General features: G+C 54.1%; 6 protein-coding genes and 1 non-coding gene across 7 annotated transcripts; 3 read left to right on the top strand and 4 right to left on the bottom strand.

Moving 5' to 3' along the window:
• The first annotated feature begins 670 nt into the window (after positions 1-670).
• J4E78_004119 lies at positions 671-758 on the top strand. Its single transcript has one exon. It is a non-coding gene; the product is annotated as a tRNA-Gly (tRNA).
• A 352-nt stretch (positions 759-1,110) lies between these two features.
• On the bottom strand, positions 1,111-3,249 carry J4E78_004118 (uncharacterized protein; the record flags this gene model as incomplete). Its single annotated transcript, XM_049364749.1, has 2 exons — positions 1,111-2,806; positions 2,855-3,249. The coding sequence occupies 2 exons, from the start codon at positions 3,247-3,249 to the stop codon at positions 1,111-1,113; spliced, it is 2,091 nt and encodes a 696-aa protein (XP_049223827.1).
• Positions 3,250-3,668: 419 nt separating this feature from the next.
• On the bottom strand, positions 3,669-5,351 carry J4E78_004117 (uncharacterized protein; the record flags this gene model as incomplete). Its single annotated transcript, XM_049364748.1, has 4 exons — positions 3,669-3,782; positions 3,831-4,682; positions 4,733-4,874; positions 5,083-5,351. The coding sequence occupies 4 exons, from the start codon at positions 5,349-5,351 to the stop codon at positions 3,669-3,671; spliced, it is 1,377 nt and encodes a 458-aa protein (XP_049223826.1).
• Positions 5,352-5,565: 214 nt separating this feature from the next.
• MMM1 (ERMES complex subunit mmm1) lies at positions 5,566-7,104 on the top strand (the record flags this gene model as incomplete). Its single annotated transcript, XM_049364747.1, has 2 exons — positions 5,566-5,624; positions 5,670-7,104. The coding sequence occupies 2 exons, from the start codon at positions 5,566-5,568 to the stop codon at positions 7,102-7,104; spliced, it is 1,494 nt and encodes a 497-aa protein (XP_049223825.1).
• A 685-nt stretch (positions 7,105-7,789) lies between these two features.
• On the bottom strand, positions 7,790-9,965 carry J4E78_004115 (uncharacterized protein; the record flags this gene model as incomplete). Its single annotated transcript, XM_049364746.1, has 5 exons — positions 7,790-8,764; positions 8,814-9,191; positions 9,240-9,366; positions 9,472-9,641; positions 9,741-9,965. 5 exons carry the CDS (start codon positions 9,963-9,965, stop codon positions 7,790-7,792), a joined length of 1,875 nt encoding a protein of 624 aa, XP_049223824.1.
• A 2,480-nt stretch (positions 9,966-12,445) lies between these two features.
• On the top strand, positions 12,446-13,983 carry J4E78_004114 (uncharacterized protein; the record flags this gene model as incomplete). The annotated part of the gene is made up of 5 exons (XM_049364745.1): positions 12,446-12,572; positions 12,631-12,798; positions 12,847-12,962; positions 13,012-13,292; positions 13,347-13,983. 5 exons carry the CDS (start codon positions 12,446-12,448, stop codon positions 13,981-13,983), a joined length of 1,329 nt encoding a protein of 442 aa, XP_049223823.1.
• A 526-nt stretch (positions 13,984-14,509) lies between these two features.
• Positions 14,510-17,122, bottom strand: J4E78_004113 (uncharacterized protein; the record flags this gene model as incomplete). The annotated part of the gene is made up of 4 exons (XM_049364744.1): positions 14,510-14,554; positions 14,622-15,905; positions 15,956-16,477; positions 16,556-17,122. 4 exons carry the CDS (start codon positions 17,120-17,122, stop codon positions 14,510-14,512), a joined length of 2,418 nt encoding a protein of 805 aa, XP_049223822.1.
• Positions 17,123-17,467: the final 345 nt, after the last annotated feature.

The raw sequence follows: 17,467 nt of genomic DNA, 5'->3' as shown, positions 1-17,467 counted from the left end.
AATGTACATTGTCTTGGTGTTGCGGCGTACAAGGGCTGAAACGTTCAAGCGTCGGAGAATTGATTGCATGTAGATAATGTCCCCGCACTCCGGAAGATTTCCACATCGGCAATGAGTGCGCCTCCCGCCTCTCATACAGCCGCCATTGAGTGCCGATTCCTAGTCGAATGTCTTCCTGCTGCTACCTTCTCTCTACTAGCGGCTGAAGTCGTATCATACATACCACACATGTCAGCCTAACACTACCTAGGTAATCTCAACGCACTACATGTGCCATACTGGCCATGTGAACTGCGTGTTGATATGTAGAAGCAAGTCTCATTTCGAACTGGTTGCCTCAATTGCTCTTGGGTGTATTCATTGGCGAACAAGGTGGTAATCGGAGAGACTAAAACTATCGCCTCGTGGAAAAGATATGTAGAGCCGACACACGCCTGGTGTGAGGCGTAACAAGTCCAGCCTTGCCCGGATTCGCCGAACGCCTTGTCCGACCCCACGCGGCCAATCAGGATGCACGAGAGTGGGACCAAACTCTGGAAAGTAGGATTTTTCTCCTGTCTAGACGACAACACAGGTACTCGCTACTGCCCACACATTGTTTGCTCCAGCTATATTCTATCAATTTTGCTGAGTTTTCATCAAGCAGTCCAGTTCTCTGGTCTCGGCCTCCGCATCGGTGGTTTAGTGGTAAAATTAGCCGTTGCCATCCTTCACAGGACAGTTTCGGCTAGCCCCGGGTTCGATTCCCGGCCGATGCATTGCTTTCTTTTTGCTAATCTATACGTCCTGGCGACGTTGTGGTGGAAAGAGTATGTTTTTGAGCTGGTGATGAGCACACGTGATTGAAACGTGGCCGTAAGCGAGGCTAGCGCCGGCCCTCCCGCACTAGCAGCGGGATGCGAAGCGTGGCAGACGAGATGACAAGAACTTGGAAACTGTGAAGCTGGAGGTATTCTTTTTGCACTTGCATCAATATCTTACTATATTCGCCTTCCTGTATTATACATTAAGTCATTACCCTTTGATTACCAGATACTGCAATCCGGATGACTGCACAGACTCGCCCTTGCCTCGCACTCGTATTACCCACGACATTTCATCAGATCACACTCAATCCCTCGCATTCCCCGACATGGTAGCAGCGACCGCGCCTCCAAAGACTGCACCCAGCCCAATTCTCCTGTTCTCCCTCTGCCCACTAACCCGCCACCGATGACTAGCCTTGGGCACCACCACCCTCTCTGGCTCCGCAAGACCCATCTGCCCTGGCGGCGCATTCCTGAGCTGCCCGTACTGTACTCTCCTATCCCCAACATCCTCGAGCACCTGGTCAAAGTCGCCGTGGTATGCTTTCATCTTGTCGGGCGCGATGATGGGCGCACCGAATGCTTGTGAGATCTCAAGTGGACCTAGAGTGACTTTGCGACCCAGTTGCCAGAAGCCCCAGTAGACGGGTAGGACGAGTATGACGGTGATGAAGGTTGCTGCGAGGGCGCCGTAGACGTAGGCGGAGGAGGTGAGGTATTCTTCTACGATGCCGGTGATTGATGTGGTGATGTTTTGACTGGCCATGCCGAGGGCTTTGCGCTCGTCTCTATCGGTCTTAGGAGCCCCTTTGATGTACAACGCAGTCACAAAGCTCAGTGTGTTAAGCTTACGCAGCATCTCAATGGTGGGATCATCCCGACCAGGCTTGTTAATGTTGAACCAGCAGGCGTCCTTCATTACCTCATCGTTGTCTGAGTAAAATGTAGTCTGCGTGGAAGCACCTCGAGAACTGAGATCCCAGCCATTGTCATAAGTGAGGTTCGCCGAGGACCCATAGAGGTTATTCATGATATAAGTCAGACTCCCGACAGTGGAAGGGTCGTTGATCCTTTCGTCGAGACTGACGGTCTTTAACACTTTCAGTCCATCAATTTGTCTGATTCCATTGAGATTAGCTCCGATGGGCCGTGGATCTTCGGTGTTGAAGAACTTGATGTGTGTGACGATGTTCTTGCCATCAAGTTCTTCTTTGCTTGGTACCATGACAGTAACTGGATACTGAACGACTGCGGGTATGATCTCGCATGTGCGTGTAGTCTTACGACCCGGGCATGAGTCGTCTCCCCCGGTTCGGCTATCAACATATAACATCTCGAGATTGATGCTGGCGTATGATTTCGTTTCGGTTGCCCATTGTGGGTTGAAATTGACATGCCATAGCGGATATGAACCCGGTTCTTCTAATCCATAGTCAACCTGTTGGTAATCGCTTGTGCAATTGAACGCAAACCCTAGACCTTCGACAGCACTACTGCATTCCTGACGATATGGACACTCGAAGAAAGACGCAGTATCGTTAAGACCGTCATGCACCTTCCCATTTGCGAGCTTGCCGTTGTACGCATCCAGAACACCGGCCCAGGAAGCAAGATTCAGTCTGGTGGTGCCATCTTGTGCGGGAAGACCTCCTAATCGCTTCGGCCAGTCTCTCTCGACCCATGCAGTCATGGTGGAATTGGCGTACTCCTTTTGCTGAGTTACGATAGTCCTCGTCGATTTTTGAAATAGGGTGCTATCCACGACAGCAAACTTCGTCATGAGTGCAGCGAGAGCGACCAAGTTGAAGTACCTGCCGGAGGTGACAATCGCGTAGAAGCTGTAAGAATATGCGTGATTCTTATGTAGCACGCGGAGAGAGCTACCGCGCAAGGCTGTTCTCCACCATGCGATAGCCAATCCATGGCTTACCAAAGTGATCAGCCCCAGATTTTGGATCTGGTTTGCGATGTTGAGGAGGACGTTCGGCTGAGCAGGGAAACTGTTTCATTAATTGATATCTGCATGAGACTGTATCTGCCGAACATACCTAGTGAATGGCCAATCTTTGACTCGCTTCTTATGCGAACACACCAGAATGGCTACAGCCGTAGCAGTGGCCACGAAGATCACCACAAGTCCCGCAAAGCCGATCCATGGAAACTGGTGCTTGAAGCCAGGTCTCCAATCGATGCCGTCGATATCTGGATCATGTTCGACATAGTCCAACTTTTCGTTGCACTCCCACCTCGGTACGTATGGCTGTCTACTCGACTTCTGAACCTCGCTGGAATTTGTTTCGCATTCCTCAGAAATAGCGTCAACATTGAATCTGAAGTCTTCTCTCGGTGAGCCTGGAGCGGTTTTCCAGCTATCTCGACCAGTCCCAGGAGAATTAGGAGCGAAAGTCGGGGACTGCCAGGCCGGTCGGATTTCGTTGTCCATGACGGCAGTCTGGCGTGGAATCGAAAGATTCCAGATGGTGCAAGGGACAAGATGTAGTAATAGATGCATCTAGAAAGCACGGTAAGCAGGTAACAAGCAAACCTCGTGCGACAAAGGAAGCAGCAAACAAGTTCGCATCGCGTGTTCTAATCCCGTTATACAGATAGATCAAGGTGGCACAGCATGCGAAGCGAGCTGACCCAATTGCGATGACTGTAAGCTGAGAAAGGTTTCGGTCTCGTTTCTTTCGACATTAATAGAAAGAGTAACCATATCATCATACTGAAAACGTTCAAAACACCGATAAGTCGTTTGTCGCGTTACGTTCAAGCGATATGATTCGAAGTTGTGGCATCTGTATAAGCGGGTACAGCATGGGGATTCCGCGCGTCAGTTGTACCAATAGCGGACGGTCCTCTTCAGTCCTGCATCTGTTCGTCGTCTTGCTCCTGCTCCTCTTTGAGATTATCCTTTCCATCCTCTTCTTCCGGGGGCATGGAAACAGGAAACGAAAGATGCTTCCAGTCCTCGATCTGTGAGGAGTTAATATGTTAGGCGCAGCGCAAAGGAACATTGCCTACCTCTTCAGTGATGCTCTTCAGCCTGTCGCGAATACTTTCCACGGCGTAGCTACCCAAAATCAAGCGCAACGGGGGATAGCTGCAATGACCCAGTTGCCACACCAGCTCTGCGCTCTTCACAGCGCTCACCGGTTGTCTATCGTTCAGCCACTGTACCATCCGTCGCGCGTGTTGCGCCGGACTTGTCAGACCCGCATAGGGCTCGCTGGGGTTCGGTTTCACAAAGAAATGACCGTAACGTTTCGGCTTCGGCGGACCTGTTCCTGGAACGGGCATCGAAGTATAGCTGGGTGGTAATATGTTGTCATCCGGCTCGTCCAATCGAACATGCCCAGGCTCGACAAGTGTTGCTTTGATGTTGAAGATATCGACTTCGTACAACATCGACTCTATGAGCCCTTCCACGGCGTACTTGGTCGCACAGTACGGGCCGAGGCCAGGCACGCCGAGGGCTCCAGCCGTGGATGAGAATATGAGGTATCGGCCGGAGTTTTGTGAGCGAAAGTATGGGAGGGAAAGTTGCAAGATGTGTAGGGTTCCGAGAAAGTTTGTGGTGAATTGATTGCGCAGGTCGTACTCGTCCTGGTCCTCGCATGCTGCTATGACGCCGTAGCCGGTGCTGTTCGCTATGACATCCACCTGGCCCCAGTATTCGATGCTCTTCCTGATAACCTGGTCCACTGTCTCGCGCACTCTCACGTCGCATAGTAAACCCAAGCAGTTTCTGTTCTTCCACTTATCCATCTGTTCAGGTGTGTTCTCTTCGGTCCATCCCACCGCGGTGCATTGGTCGCCGTGCGCTAGTATCGCTCGAACGAGGGATCGTCCCATGTGGCCGGTCGCTCCAAAGACCTGAGTAGATGTTAGCTATCGTGACCAAGGCAACATACTTGATGACCTACTATCCATACTGCTCGCTTGGGCGGATTGTGCTCAGATGGTGGGTCGCAAGTTGCTGGGAGGATGAGATTGGGGTTGTGAGTCGCAGCACCTGGCGATAGGCTCTGACTTTGGGTATCGAAATCCATAAGGAGGTTGAGGACGCTACAATGGTATGCGATCTTGAACTGGTCCAGAGGTGGGGAGCTTGGCAACCAATCGGACTTGCAACTGCCGCTATCTCCGTCTGGTTCAGGTGAAGGGGCAACGAAACCACGTCGCGCACCTGATATGTGTACGCGAGTAATCCAGGGTAGTTCTGTATCGCGTCGGAAGTGAGGCTTGGTACACCAGCACTCAAGGCATGATGAACCTCCTCTCGTCGATCAGAAAGCGGAGCCCCTCGATGACCAATTGGCTGGGAAAGGCCTGTTGCCGGTTCATGAAGTTGCTGACGAGAATGAAGAACATGATGAAGATGTCGAGGTGCATAGGCGACGTGAGGAAGAAGTGGTACGCGAGGAACAGGAAGGCCTGGGCGCGGTATCTGCTCTTGATGGATCGGATGACTCTATTCGCCTTGATGGCAGCGGCGCGGTTGGTGGGGGTCCTGAAGGTGACGACCTTGGAGAGAAGGGGCATCCTAGGTAGAGTCGTGCCTCGTCGCGGGTCTGAGTCTGGGGAGACCTCGGGGCTGCGGAGATGGGCGTGGAGTCATTAGGAGGCTTATCGATATGGCTAGGTCGGCATCCTTCCAAGGTCCGATGCACAATTACGTCTGCCTGCCTCTGCTCGAAAGCACCACCCACACCCAACATGCAATTGTCAACGCGGTAGCAACTCTCCAGTCGCGACTATGGTCAAAGCAGTGCCCACGCCCGTGGCGCTGCCCGTCACACAGGGCGGCTCGTCATCGTACAGTTGCCCATCAAATGCAGAGACCCCGCTAACCTACCATAGACTCTCCTTCACACAAGGGTTCCTACTCGGCCAGCTCTCGATTGCGATTTTGATGTTCTGCTTCATAAAGTTCTTCATCTTCGGAGAGCCACCGTCTGCCGACGACCGCGCATTGCATCTCAACTCGCTCCGCCGAGCTCGAACCTTGGCCCACCAACAGTCGTATAAGCAATTGAGAACGCGCGCAAACTCGACGTCTCTCTCTTTACGGCACAAACCATCGAGAAGTATAATAAGAAAAGGCGAGGAGAGCAGGGGAGGTCCAAGCATACAGACTATCCTCGCGAAGACGTATTACAACGTGAAGGGACACCAACCGGAGAGCTTAGATTGGTTCAATGTGCTCATTGCGCAAACAATCGCACAGCTGAGAGCCGATGCACGCCAGGACGATGCAATCCTTACTTCGCTCACCGACATCTTGAACACGGGCAGCAAGCCGGACTGGATTGGCGAGATCAGGGTGACGGAGATAGCATTGGGTGATGAGTTCCCCATCTTCAGCAACTGCCGAGTCATGCCAGCAGAAGACGGATTCTGGTACGGGCCAGGCAATACAGATGAGAAGGAGAGACTGCAAGCGCGCATGGACGTTGATCTGAGCGATGTCATTACCATCGGCGTAGAGACGACACTGAACCTGAACTGGCCGAAACCCATGTCCGCAGTCTTGCCAGTCGCGCTCGCGGTGAGCATTGTACGATTCTCAGGAACCCTGGCCGTGTCCTTCATACCCTCGTCCTCGCCTCCACCAACCACCGCGCCCATGCCATCGCCAACATCAAACACACACCGAGGTTCCTCGCCGAGTCGTCCAGCATCCTCATCAGGCGCCCCACCACACCGTCCCACCACTTTAGCTTTCACTTTCCTAGACGACTACCGCCTCGACCTCTCCGTGCGTTCCCTGGTTGGTTCGCGATCACGACTTCAAGACGTACCCAAAATCGCCCAGCTTATCGAATCCCGCGTCCATGCCTGGTTCGACGAGCGAGCCGTAGAACCGCGCTTCCAGCAAATCGTGCTCCCCTCACTCTGGCCCCGCAAACACAACACACGAGGCGGAGCCACCGAGGACGCCGACGCAGCAGCCGGCGAGAACGAAGAGGACGAGGACGACGAAATCGCCGTAATGGAAGGAAACGGCACAGCTCCCGGCTCAACATCCTTCATCCCCAGCCCCATCGCCGAAAACGCTACCCTAGAAGAGCGCATAGAAGCAGAAGGCCAGAAAATGCGAGAGGCGGAGATCAGAGCTGGGGTTAGGAAACCCAGTGTACCAGACTCTCGTAGCCAGAGTAGGAATACCCGGGAAGACGGCATGCGGTGGCGCGGCGAGCAGAGAGACCGGCCCAAGGGGTCGGGGAGACCGAAACTGCAGAGTCGGACTACGACGGGCATTGCGGGAGCCATACCGGGCGCTTTACCGAGGTGAAGCGTGGAGTGGACGTATATGTGTACGACGACATGACTGAATGTATATAACACCAGTAGCGGCGGCGGTGGCATTGTGGAGCGAAAGCATACGTCTTGCTTTCGGAGCATCAAGTCCAAATCTATTTGATTAGGTATGGGCCTGATGTGCCTGAAGCAAGACGTATGCCCAGGTACATTGACAGTATCGTGAGCTTCGCTAGATACGAAGCTCACGATACTGTCAATGTACCTGGTTCACAAGAAGCATCACAACACAATCGCACAGCTGCTCATAATGACAACACAAGTTGCATTTATTGAACTTCTCCTCCTACACATCCCTCAGTGCACACCGAGTATCTGTGTCCCAGCCATCCAGGCTATCATCCCTTTGTGTAAAAGTGCCATTGTCTACCACTCATGAGCAACACCCGATATAACTGTAGACATCCGATGCCCATACGTATCCTAACACAACGCTAACCTAACGAGAGACAACACCTTAATCTCACCTCCTATCTTCAGGTACAGGAGGTAAAGAATTGGAAAACGCCATGGGTATCTGTCTTTCTCTAGCTATGACAGGGACAGGACAAGAAAAGAACAACGTGTATAGAATTGAATTGAAGACAGCCGCACATGGGAGTTGGGAAACGATGTGTAGCATGCATGAGAAAACGGCTTGATTAAGTGCGCAGGCAGATCTATTGCCAGCTGGCGGTAGGAGCAGGTGTGGGATGTTGCGGTGGTGGAGGTGCTTCGTAAGAGTTGGTGGGGACGTCGACGGGAGTCTGGTGTTTTGGTGCTTCCTCGGGGGCGCTGTACGGCGGTGTTGGGGCGGAGAAGAAGCCGTCGAGTTTGGGGAGCGCTTCTGGGTTGCCTGTGGGAAGCTGTTGGTTTGCGACGGGGATGACGGGTTGGGAGATCCCGTTCGTGGTAGAACTGGGCTCGGATGTAGGGGCTGAGGGTTCTGGAGCAGGCGCAACCTCAGGCTGTTTTGGCGCGCCTGTGTCGGCTACTGTCGCAGCAGTAGCATCGTGGTCGACGCCATTTGCCATGGGCGCGTCTTGGTCGGGAGCAGCAGAGCCATCAGTTGCGCCTTTCCGGTAACGCAGAGTGACCATGAGGCTGTGTGGTTCCTCCTCTTCATCTGACGAGTCCTCCGCCGCATCGTCTTCATCATCGTCGAGCTCCATCTGATCTGGCTCTTCCTCGTCATCATCTCCACCGTCCCAAGATGTTGCATCCTCCTCATCTTCGGAATCTACTGCCCGGTTCAGTGAGCGGCCGTTGGTAGGGCCCCTGTTGGCGGCGCGGGTTGATCGGCCAGGGCCAGGCTCCTCCGACACATCAGACCGTACGTAATCGCCAGTTGCAGGCGATGGGTGATCGGTGACTTGTCCACTGAGTAGCGTCTCACCGTATAAACCAGTTGCTCGAGACCGGACTTGTCGACCGCTAGCGGTGACAGTAGGACCAGAAGGCGCAGCGGGTGTGTCGCGGCCTGACTGCCGCCCTGACCGACGTACAGAGGTGTTGTCCGAGTCGAAATCGTCCTCTTCATCAAACGTATATCGTTGGCGCTTGCCACGGGTGCGGCCTTCGTATAGGGAGAAACCGAGTTCTGGGCGCGTGAAAGCGTCTTTGCGCTGACGGGTGTACTCGCGTCGCTTGCGTTTCTGCATGGTTATTAGCACAAGATGATGTATAGAAGGAACGAGGACATACGTTTTCTGAAGCCTCGAATCGTGGCACAGCGTTGAGCATGCGCTCGCCGAGTGCCTTGGCCTCTTTGTGTCCGTCTACTTCCTCCAGCTTCGTCGCAAGCGCTCTTAGCTCATCGATTGAGCCAGCGACACTGATCCACTGTACGTTCTTGAGTTTGGGATCGCTCTCGCGGTAGATGCGAAAGTGGGTGTCGTTCTGTCCTTCGACCAGGTAATACCGGCGCTTGTCACCATCGCGACCCCACGCTTGTACCGACAACGGGATGTTTGTATCTTGTTTGTCCTTGGTAGTGCGAGACTTGTATGCGGTATTGATCATGACCTTGACTTGCTCGTTTTGGTTGAGGCTCCAGAGGCAGAGAGAGTGGAGGAGGGTGACCTGGGCGACAGTTAGCATCTGGCGAGATCAGGATAGACGGCGGCTTACCCGTTCTTCCGCTGTCATTGTGTTGAAGTTGCGACCGCCACTGAGGGGGTTGCCAGTCCATTTGGTGGGCCATTGTGATTTTTGGGTTTGGATGGCCTCTTCGAGGGCGCGACCGTAGTGACCCTTCCTGTAGAACACACAACTTGTCAGCGCGTGCACTACGCCATCCGCTCTGTAAGGCCTACGCGACCGGGGAATATGTCTTTGTGAAGAGCAAAGGGGTCAGACTGACTCGACAGGTTTCTTGCGATTGAGGACGAGCCCGAGCAGGGCGCATAGTAAGCCTTCGACATCGGCGGACGGCGTCTCCTCCGCAACACCCTGTTCGATGTCTTGAGGCCCTACGTGAGGCGAACCGCGAGGAAAGGCTTCGTTGAAGCGCGACCGAAACATTACAATGAACTATAGCGCATGGCATTAGCGATGTCTGGGTGGAGGATTTATGCGCGATTGCGGTGCAATGCGGCGCGTCACGACGCGACGGACGCGTCCAACACGTACAGCAATGTCTGGATTATCCTCTGGTACGGCCTCATGCGGTGGAGAAGGCGCTCGTTTTCGTGGAGGCGGCGAGGGCGAGCGATGCTTGAAAAAGGTCAAGATTGTGCCATTCTTCTTCTTCTTTTTCTGAGGTACGGCCTTTGCAGCGCTTGCTTCCGAAACCTCGACCTCCATCTCGTCGTCGGTCGGGGGCGCAGAGGACAGCGAAGAATCGGAATCGGCCATGGTTGGTGGTGTTTGGGGGTTGATGTTGGTGGTGGTAGTTGCGGCTGCAGTTGCGGGACGAGGAGAGGAACTACGAACAGAGCACGGTTAGGCAGGCATGAGGTAATGCTACTTTCGCTAGCCCAAAGATCGACTGATTGGGTCCCTGCAATGCAGGACAATGGACACGTTCACCAGGGCATCTTTGTTTGACAAAACAAGCGTCAAAAGGTAGCAATATCAGAGCAGCGATGGAATCAGGGCAACTTCTGTAGTCTGGGAGTTTGATTCGGCTATATACGTGATGTTCGTGAAGTACTGCAGCGATATCTCATTTCGCATATAGTGAGACCACGGCCAAGGGCAGCTATCAAGCGCGCCGTCTCTTCACCACAGCTTCCACCAGAACTTCCTGCTCACAAGTCTGATCGTATGGTCGCATCCCGCCCAACTCGCAATGCTGTTGTTAAGAAAGTCGGCAGCTTATAAGTATCCTACCGTTTCTTGATGTTCTGTTCCGGGCCCAGAAGGGGGTCGAGGGCACTCCTTTGAGACATGATTCGAGACGCGCAATCGCACCTCGGGGTGCAAGTGTACCGGCGAGATTGAGTTGTGTCAGGCTTTCGTTCCTTGAAAGCGCTCCACTGCACAATGGCGGTGTTCAGGTTTAGGGCGGTTGTGCTGATGTGGCTGGTAGGTCCCTTTGAAAGCGCTGATCGGGCGGGGGAACGCTCGACAAGTGGACATGGCAAACTCGCGACCAAAGCGCGAGACCTTCCATAGATGCTCTGGTGTTGCTTATAAGTATAGGTCAGCCTCTGCCCATTCGGTCCTCCTCTTGACTTGTATAGGCGTCACAATAGATGTCAAGTAGATGAAAGAAAGGCGACACCAGGTAATATGCTCATGAGAGCACTGGGAGTTTCTTCGTGTTCGCAAGCGTTACGTATTGGCTGCAGGCGCGCCCATGTGCGTCGCGCTTTTCGTCGCAACTTCGGGCTAGTCCGCCCAGTCCTGAAGTTGCAGCGCATGTCTGTCCACTCCTTGTGGTAGACGTCCTCACAGTACCTTCTCTAGCAATGGAACCATTGCGCCATGATGTAGCGCGATCAGAAATGAATCAAATGCGTTCGTATGATTTGAGACGGACGGGACTTTTTGGAATAAAGAAACCTACTTTGGGCAAACAATGCGCCGAAAGAAGCCGACTGCGCGGAATACAAGCGAATGCGAGAGCGCAGTTGAAGTGGTGTTGCCTTGGCTGAGGAGAGTCGCGAACTTGAGGTTGAAGTTCCAGCTGGCCGAAGAGACGGCGCTTGTCAAGTCACGTGCACGCGGTTTGTATGGCGGGGCGAGCTGAAAGGTAATCGTCTCGAGGCAAATTAGGACATGTTGTCTCGATTTCCTGTCAGTCTTTATTGATGTCGTGAGTAATGAATGCAATACGACAGAAGTTTGTCAAAATGAACAGACGCTGGCACCGTGATGAGCGGATGCTCGCAGTGCAGTCATATGAGATGGCGAGCACATTGACTGCATATGCCAAGGTAGCTTACAGTGTAGAAGGATTGCTTTCCAGCTATATCGCGTTGCTTTCAGAGGCCAGGTGATATATCGCGCTTGCCGAAAAGACCGCTTGACCAGATAAGGGAAGGAGATTGGGTTCGCGTCCTTTATGGCTGCATATTGAAGAGTCTGGACGGCGCACTAGACAGCCAACATGCGCTTCTGTAGGTCTATCGAATCCCCATTGCTGCGCGATAGGAGAGGATCCGAACAGGAGCCTACTGCTGATTCCGGTGATTTGCTCGGTGAAGTCGGGCAGAGAACAGAGAGTAGCTAAGAAAGACGCTTCCTTGGTACGGTGGCGAGGGTGAAACTCAGCATCCATGAGACGGAGCGTGATTGCGCAAACCATGACGGAGGCTGCCAGGAATAGAACGGTGGGCAATGTATGGCAAGACGGGTGAAACGGGGGGCATGCCTACAAAAGGCGATAGTGGAGGGGTTGGCTGTGGTGAGTAGATGGGGCGCCCGGCGGAAGCATTAGGGCGGCAAACCCCGGAATAGCGACATGTCGTCCCGCTGTGTCAGGACTGGCTGGGCCGCGTCTTTGGGCGACGCTGATCGCCGTTGGAGGGCACCTAGACGGTCTGTGGTTTCTGGAATAATGGGTCAGGGTCGCGCCTGCTTAGCCTGCTGCTGTATATTGACACGCGTTGGCTCTCAACTTTTGCCGTAGGACGCCCGCCATTGCGAACTCTCCTCCTGACTTCTACTTTCTACTATCTACTATCTCGCGGCATCCATTCCTCTTTTCCCTCCTTTTGCACCACTTGGTCTCTGTCGCCGGGTGTTGATCGTCCCGCGCCTGCCTCCCTGGTGGTATCGATAGCTGTACCCTGCACACGGCCCATATCTTGTTACGCACGCCGCAGCCCCCTCGTCATTCTGCTGCTTGCACGCTTCCCTACGACACCCACGCACACCGCACCGCAATCATGAACATCAACAAGAAATTCGACCGCCTGAAGCAATGGACCAACGAGAAGATGGGCGCAGAGGCCCGCACTGGTCTCTCCGACGAGTTCAAGGCGCTCGAAGTGGAAATGAACCTGCGTCATGAGGGTATGCACGAGTCCGCGCCCTGCAGCAGCTCCAGCCTCGCATACTGACACTTTTCCAGGCATGGACAAGATGCACGGCGCAATGGCTGTCTACGTCAAGTCGCTCTCCAAGCGCGCAGAGGGCGCCGACAAGGAGAAGCAGCTACCAGGTGGCCATCTGGGTTCCTCCATGGTGACCCACGGCGAGGACTTTGAGCCCGACTCGGAGTTTGGCAATTGCCTGTCTTGTGCGTTTCCACGCCAATCGCACCTGTCTGCGTACTAACTATCAGCAGCACTGGGTCGAGCAAACGAACGTCTGGCGCGAGTACAGGAGACGTATGTCCAAGGGGCTACGTCATCATGGCTCGAGGGTCTTGAACGCTCCTTGATTCAGATGAAGGAGTACCAGGTACGGCAGCATCAGAACAATTGCGGGCATGGAAGCTAATTCGTCTCAGTCTACCCGCAAGAAGCTCGAGACACGCCGTCTGGCCTATGACACCTCCCTCGCCAAGATGCAGAAGACGAAGAAGGAAGACTTCCGCATGGAGGAGGAACTACGTGCCCAAAAGGCCAAATACGAGGAGACCAGCGAAGAGGTCTTCCGGAGGATGCAAGACATCAAGGAGTCAGAAGTCGACATGGTCCAGGACCTGACTGCTTTCCTCGAGGCAGAACTGAGCTACTACGACCGCTGTCGTGAGATTCTGCTCAACGTAAAGCGGGAATGGCCGGCTAGGTGAGGACATTCCGATCAGCATAAGACCTAGCACATTTCTGACACATGACACAGGGACACCAGGGCTATGCCTAGCCGCCCCGCGCGCTCCCGATCCAATACCGCACACGGCTACGCAGAGCGCTTCAACCCAGTCGAAGAAGAACCCGAGCCTGAGCCCGCTCGCATGACCATTCCTAAGCTTTCGTCCCAGCGAAGCCGCTCCCCTGGCCCCGAGCAGTCGCCCGGTGGCTACTCCCTACGCCCCTCTCTTAGCCGCACTTCGACTTACGAGAACAACAATGGCTACCGAGACGACTCCCCTGCCCGCCGACTGTCCCGCGTCCCCACTGATTCCTCCGTCATATCCTCCGGCCGAACAAATCTCCGTCCAGTCCGACAAGCTAGCGCCAGCCAACAGAACACGTTTGCTGACGACTACGAAGACGATTATGCGCCATCCAACGGAAACGGGTATAGACGTGACCGTGATCGATCGCCGCCTAGCCCCGACACCTCGTCATCTGTTGGCAGTGGGCGCGGCGGCGTCATGTCGCGAGCAGCGAGTTGGTCCCAGGCGGGTGAGCAGGCGACCAACGGCGGCAAGAAGGCACCTCCGCCACCACCTCCATCGAGGGCGAAGAAGCCGCCGCCACCTCCGCCGCCAATGAAGCGAAGTGCGTTGAGTGAATCTCAAGTAGCACGCTACTAGCACTTGCCATCTTCCTCTTGTCTTTCTCTTTGGCTAACAAGTTTGTCGTAGAGCTCATGTCTTCCACTGTCAGGAACACCAGCTGGTGATGCCAACATTTGACGTATCGACATGCTGTTCACGACTTGCTTGGCGGAAAATCAGATCTGCATTCTCGACTGCAGTGCGGTCAGGCGTATATGGCGTTACATTGGAAGGAACATCAAGCACCAGTGTCATGGCGTTTTGGAGCTGGGTGGAACTTATCACAGCGTCTACGTGTCGAGCTTGGGACACAAGTCCAATTGTAGCAAGGTGCTAGGGCTCAACCTCAATACATCTCTTAAACAATCAAAGAAGCGAAGTGAATGTGTATGTGTACAGTCGATGAAGATCCCCAGGATGAATGAGATCTTGATACGACCAGAAACATTCGTGAACTTGAGATGAACTCGTGTCTATTTCAATCAACAGACTAACCAGATATATGCTACTCGCGTTATTCGAACACGAGCATTTTCCGTAAACACCACACTACACCAACCAATTAATGCTCGTACTTCTGCTGTTGAGGCGGGAAATTCCAGTTCTCCTAGACAAACATTAGCACAATTCCCTCACATCTGAGCAACCATCACAAAAGCTGAAGGATGACTTACCCACTGCTGCAACCCCCCATTCGGACTCGTAGTCCCAAACTCAGCATGATGTCCCGTATCCACCGGCACAAAAATAGCCCCCGTATCCTGACCCGCACCAGCGCTCATACCACCCCAGACATCGTAATCCTCCGCCGACCCAGCACCAGCCCCGCCGCCGCCCCCACCATTCAAGCTCCCGAGTATACTATCGAAATCCACATTCAGGCCATCCAGCGTACCGGACGTAGGCGTCCTCTGCAAATGGCCATGCATATTACTCGGCGTCTGCTGCGCGCCAAACGCGGGACTCGTTACGGAGCCGCCGAAGGAGGGGAGGGGCTGAAGAGTGGGATGTTGCTGGGGAGCGATTTGTTGGCGCTTTTTGTTGAAGCCTTTCATTACGTAGAAGGCTTCTAGGTTTTCTTTGACGGTGAAGAGGAGGTCGGAACAGCGTTCCCGGACGCCGACGCCGTAGCAGTGCCCGAAGATGTGGTCGATGATGGTGGCCATGCGCTCTTTTCGGGGGAGGTCGGGTGTGCGGTAGAGTTCTGTGAGGAGGAGGAGGACGGCGTGGTATTGTTGGTAGGTCGTTGAGTACCAGGCCCATGCCGAGAGCGAGGGCAGTGTGTCTAGCGTTGCGCCAATTTCGAGCGTCGTAAGAGCTGCTGTGAGAAGGACGTCGCGGAGGCGGTTTTCGGATTCTGAGCGTGGTTGCAGGGAGGTTTGCGGAAGGTGCCGGTAGAGGAGCATGGAATCGCAGCGAGACATCAGGAGCGTTGCTACAAGGCCTGCATAACGTTGGATAGGAACATTGGCGTCCAGGTACTGCAAGTATTTGCTTTGAATTTGACGTTTCTTGGCCTCTACGCGGGCGCGCAGATCGTGGAGCGTGATGTGCTTACGGTCCATCTCGATTCTGCCGCGAAAGATGAGACGGTGGATTTCGTTGCATTCGTAGCGTATCAGCGATAAAGTGACGTCTGACCAGCCGGTGGTGGAGGCGGGGTGTTGTTGCCATTTTGCACTGCCAAACTCGAAGACGTCGTCATCTACATTTAACGGGAGCGCAATGTCGAAATCGTCTGATCGAATGGATGGATGGGGCCCCTGCGCTTCGGCTGTCTTGAAGTCCAAGAAGCAAATTTGGTACCACAAGAGCGATCGAACGTGTCGTTGTAGAGGTGTTAGGCTGTTGGCTGAGCTGTGGCTCATGCGATGTATGCCTATACACTGTGCCAGGCGAACCAGAGCACCAACTACGACAGACGTCGCTCGAGATATTTGCGCTCGACAGAGGGGTATCTGTATGTGTTAGTTTGCTCGAATTTTATCAAGAATGTCGGTTCAAGTACCAAATAGATCGTCAAGGCTTGCAAGGTCCGTATATTGGACGTCTTCGCCCAGTTAGCACGAAGCAATGCCCGCTCCGTAGCCTTTTGTAAGCGCAAGAACAGGTCCTCTTTCGTGATGCCAAATTGCGACTTGGCTTGCAGAGGTGATACAGACGCCGCAGCAGCCATGCACACGGCCAATATCAAGGCAGTACATGAATTCTGGTTGGGATTCCCAATCTCAAGATTCATCCAGAAGCGGTCAAACATGCGCTTGAACGACGGAAGATGCAACACGTGCGCAAGAGGGCTGACCGCTTCTGTGTATCGCTGTAGTAGTCCCTCTGCTTCCATCTTAGTCGGTAACTGCGGTGCTTCCACATCATTGTTTTGATGTAGAGGCAACGAGCCACCTAGCAGCAGATTCAGCGATGGTGCAAGAGACGGCATCTGTTCTGCGGACAGCAGAGCAGACGACTGTGTCGCTCTCTGGCCCGTGACTGATGACGACGGGGTGAAGCTCTCAGACAGAAGCTTGCCGAGCTACACAACAATTCAGTCTGCGGTCATGGGAAGGCAACGTAAACGCGGGACAAAAGATGAGGACAGGGCAAAAAGTACCTCTTCGGCGTATTGGGGGCGGAAAAATCCGGTGACGTTCTCACAGATGATCATCCTCCCGATTCGAATCGTGAGATCCGTCGCAATCTGATCTTCATCGTCATTCTCGTCTTCGTACACATCGTCCTGCGTCTCTTCAGGCTCTGCGGGCAGTCTCTCCCAGGCATCCGTTTCGGGCTCGACATCCTGCTGGTAGGCTTCCCATTCATAGTCTCGCGGAGGCGTGCCCGGCGTGGTGGTGTCGACGGAGTTCGCGTTCTCGTACCCATCATGCACACTTGCACTACTCTGCGTGCGCACGGGGAGGTTCTTGGTCCAGTCCGGGATGGTGACACCAGCGCCACTCTTACTCTGTGCGCGCTCTCTCTGCTCCCTCTCTTTCTTGCGCGCAGCGCTCTCAGGGACGGTGATGAAGATGCACTCGCGCCCGAAGGCTGTGCAGTTCTGGCAAGGGTGCGTCTTGGAGCATCGCGACTTCCGGGTGCGGCATTCAACGCAGCTGTTGATGGGGCGTGGATTTCTCCGGCGGACCACTCGAGACTGCAAGACCTGTCCTTGTTCTGGCATGTCTCGCAATCCTCATTTTCGCGCCATGTGTGGGTGAGGTTTGAAGGTGGCTGAGGTGGTGGAGTGAGCGATCGGATGTCGGCCCGTAAGGGAACCCCGATGACTTTAACACCTGTTGGTGATGATGCACGTGTTCAGCCTTGTCGCATCGTCTTGGCTCCGAGCAGGTTAGCAGACTTTTCGCCGCCTTCGGAGTCATGCAGGTACCGCCCAACAATTGATTGCTGACTGCGACCTATAGGCCGCGCTGCTGTTCAGGGCCGGCTTGAAACGAATGATGTGGGCCTTGGTGGGATGCATCTCGACCCTTAGCGCGGGGCATGCACTGTGCTGACGGACACTATT

Source organism: Alternaria triticimaculans (assembly GCF_023758025.1).
Source record: "Alternaria triticimaculans strain BMP 0046 chromosome Unknown scaffold_4, whole genome shotgun sequence".
Classification (NCBI taxonomy): Eukaryota; Fungi; Ascomycota; class Dothideomycetes; order Pleosporales; family Pleosporaceae; genus Alternaria; species Alternaria triticimaculans.
Note: the sequence above shows the minus strand (reverse complement) of the source record. Positions and strands in the feature narration are given on the sequence as shown.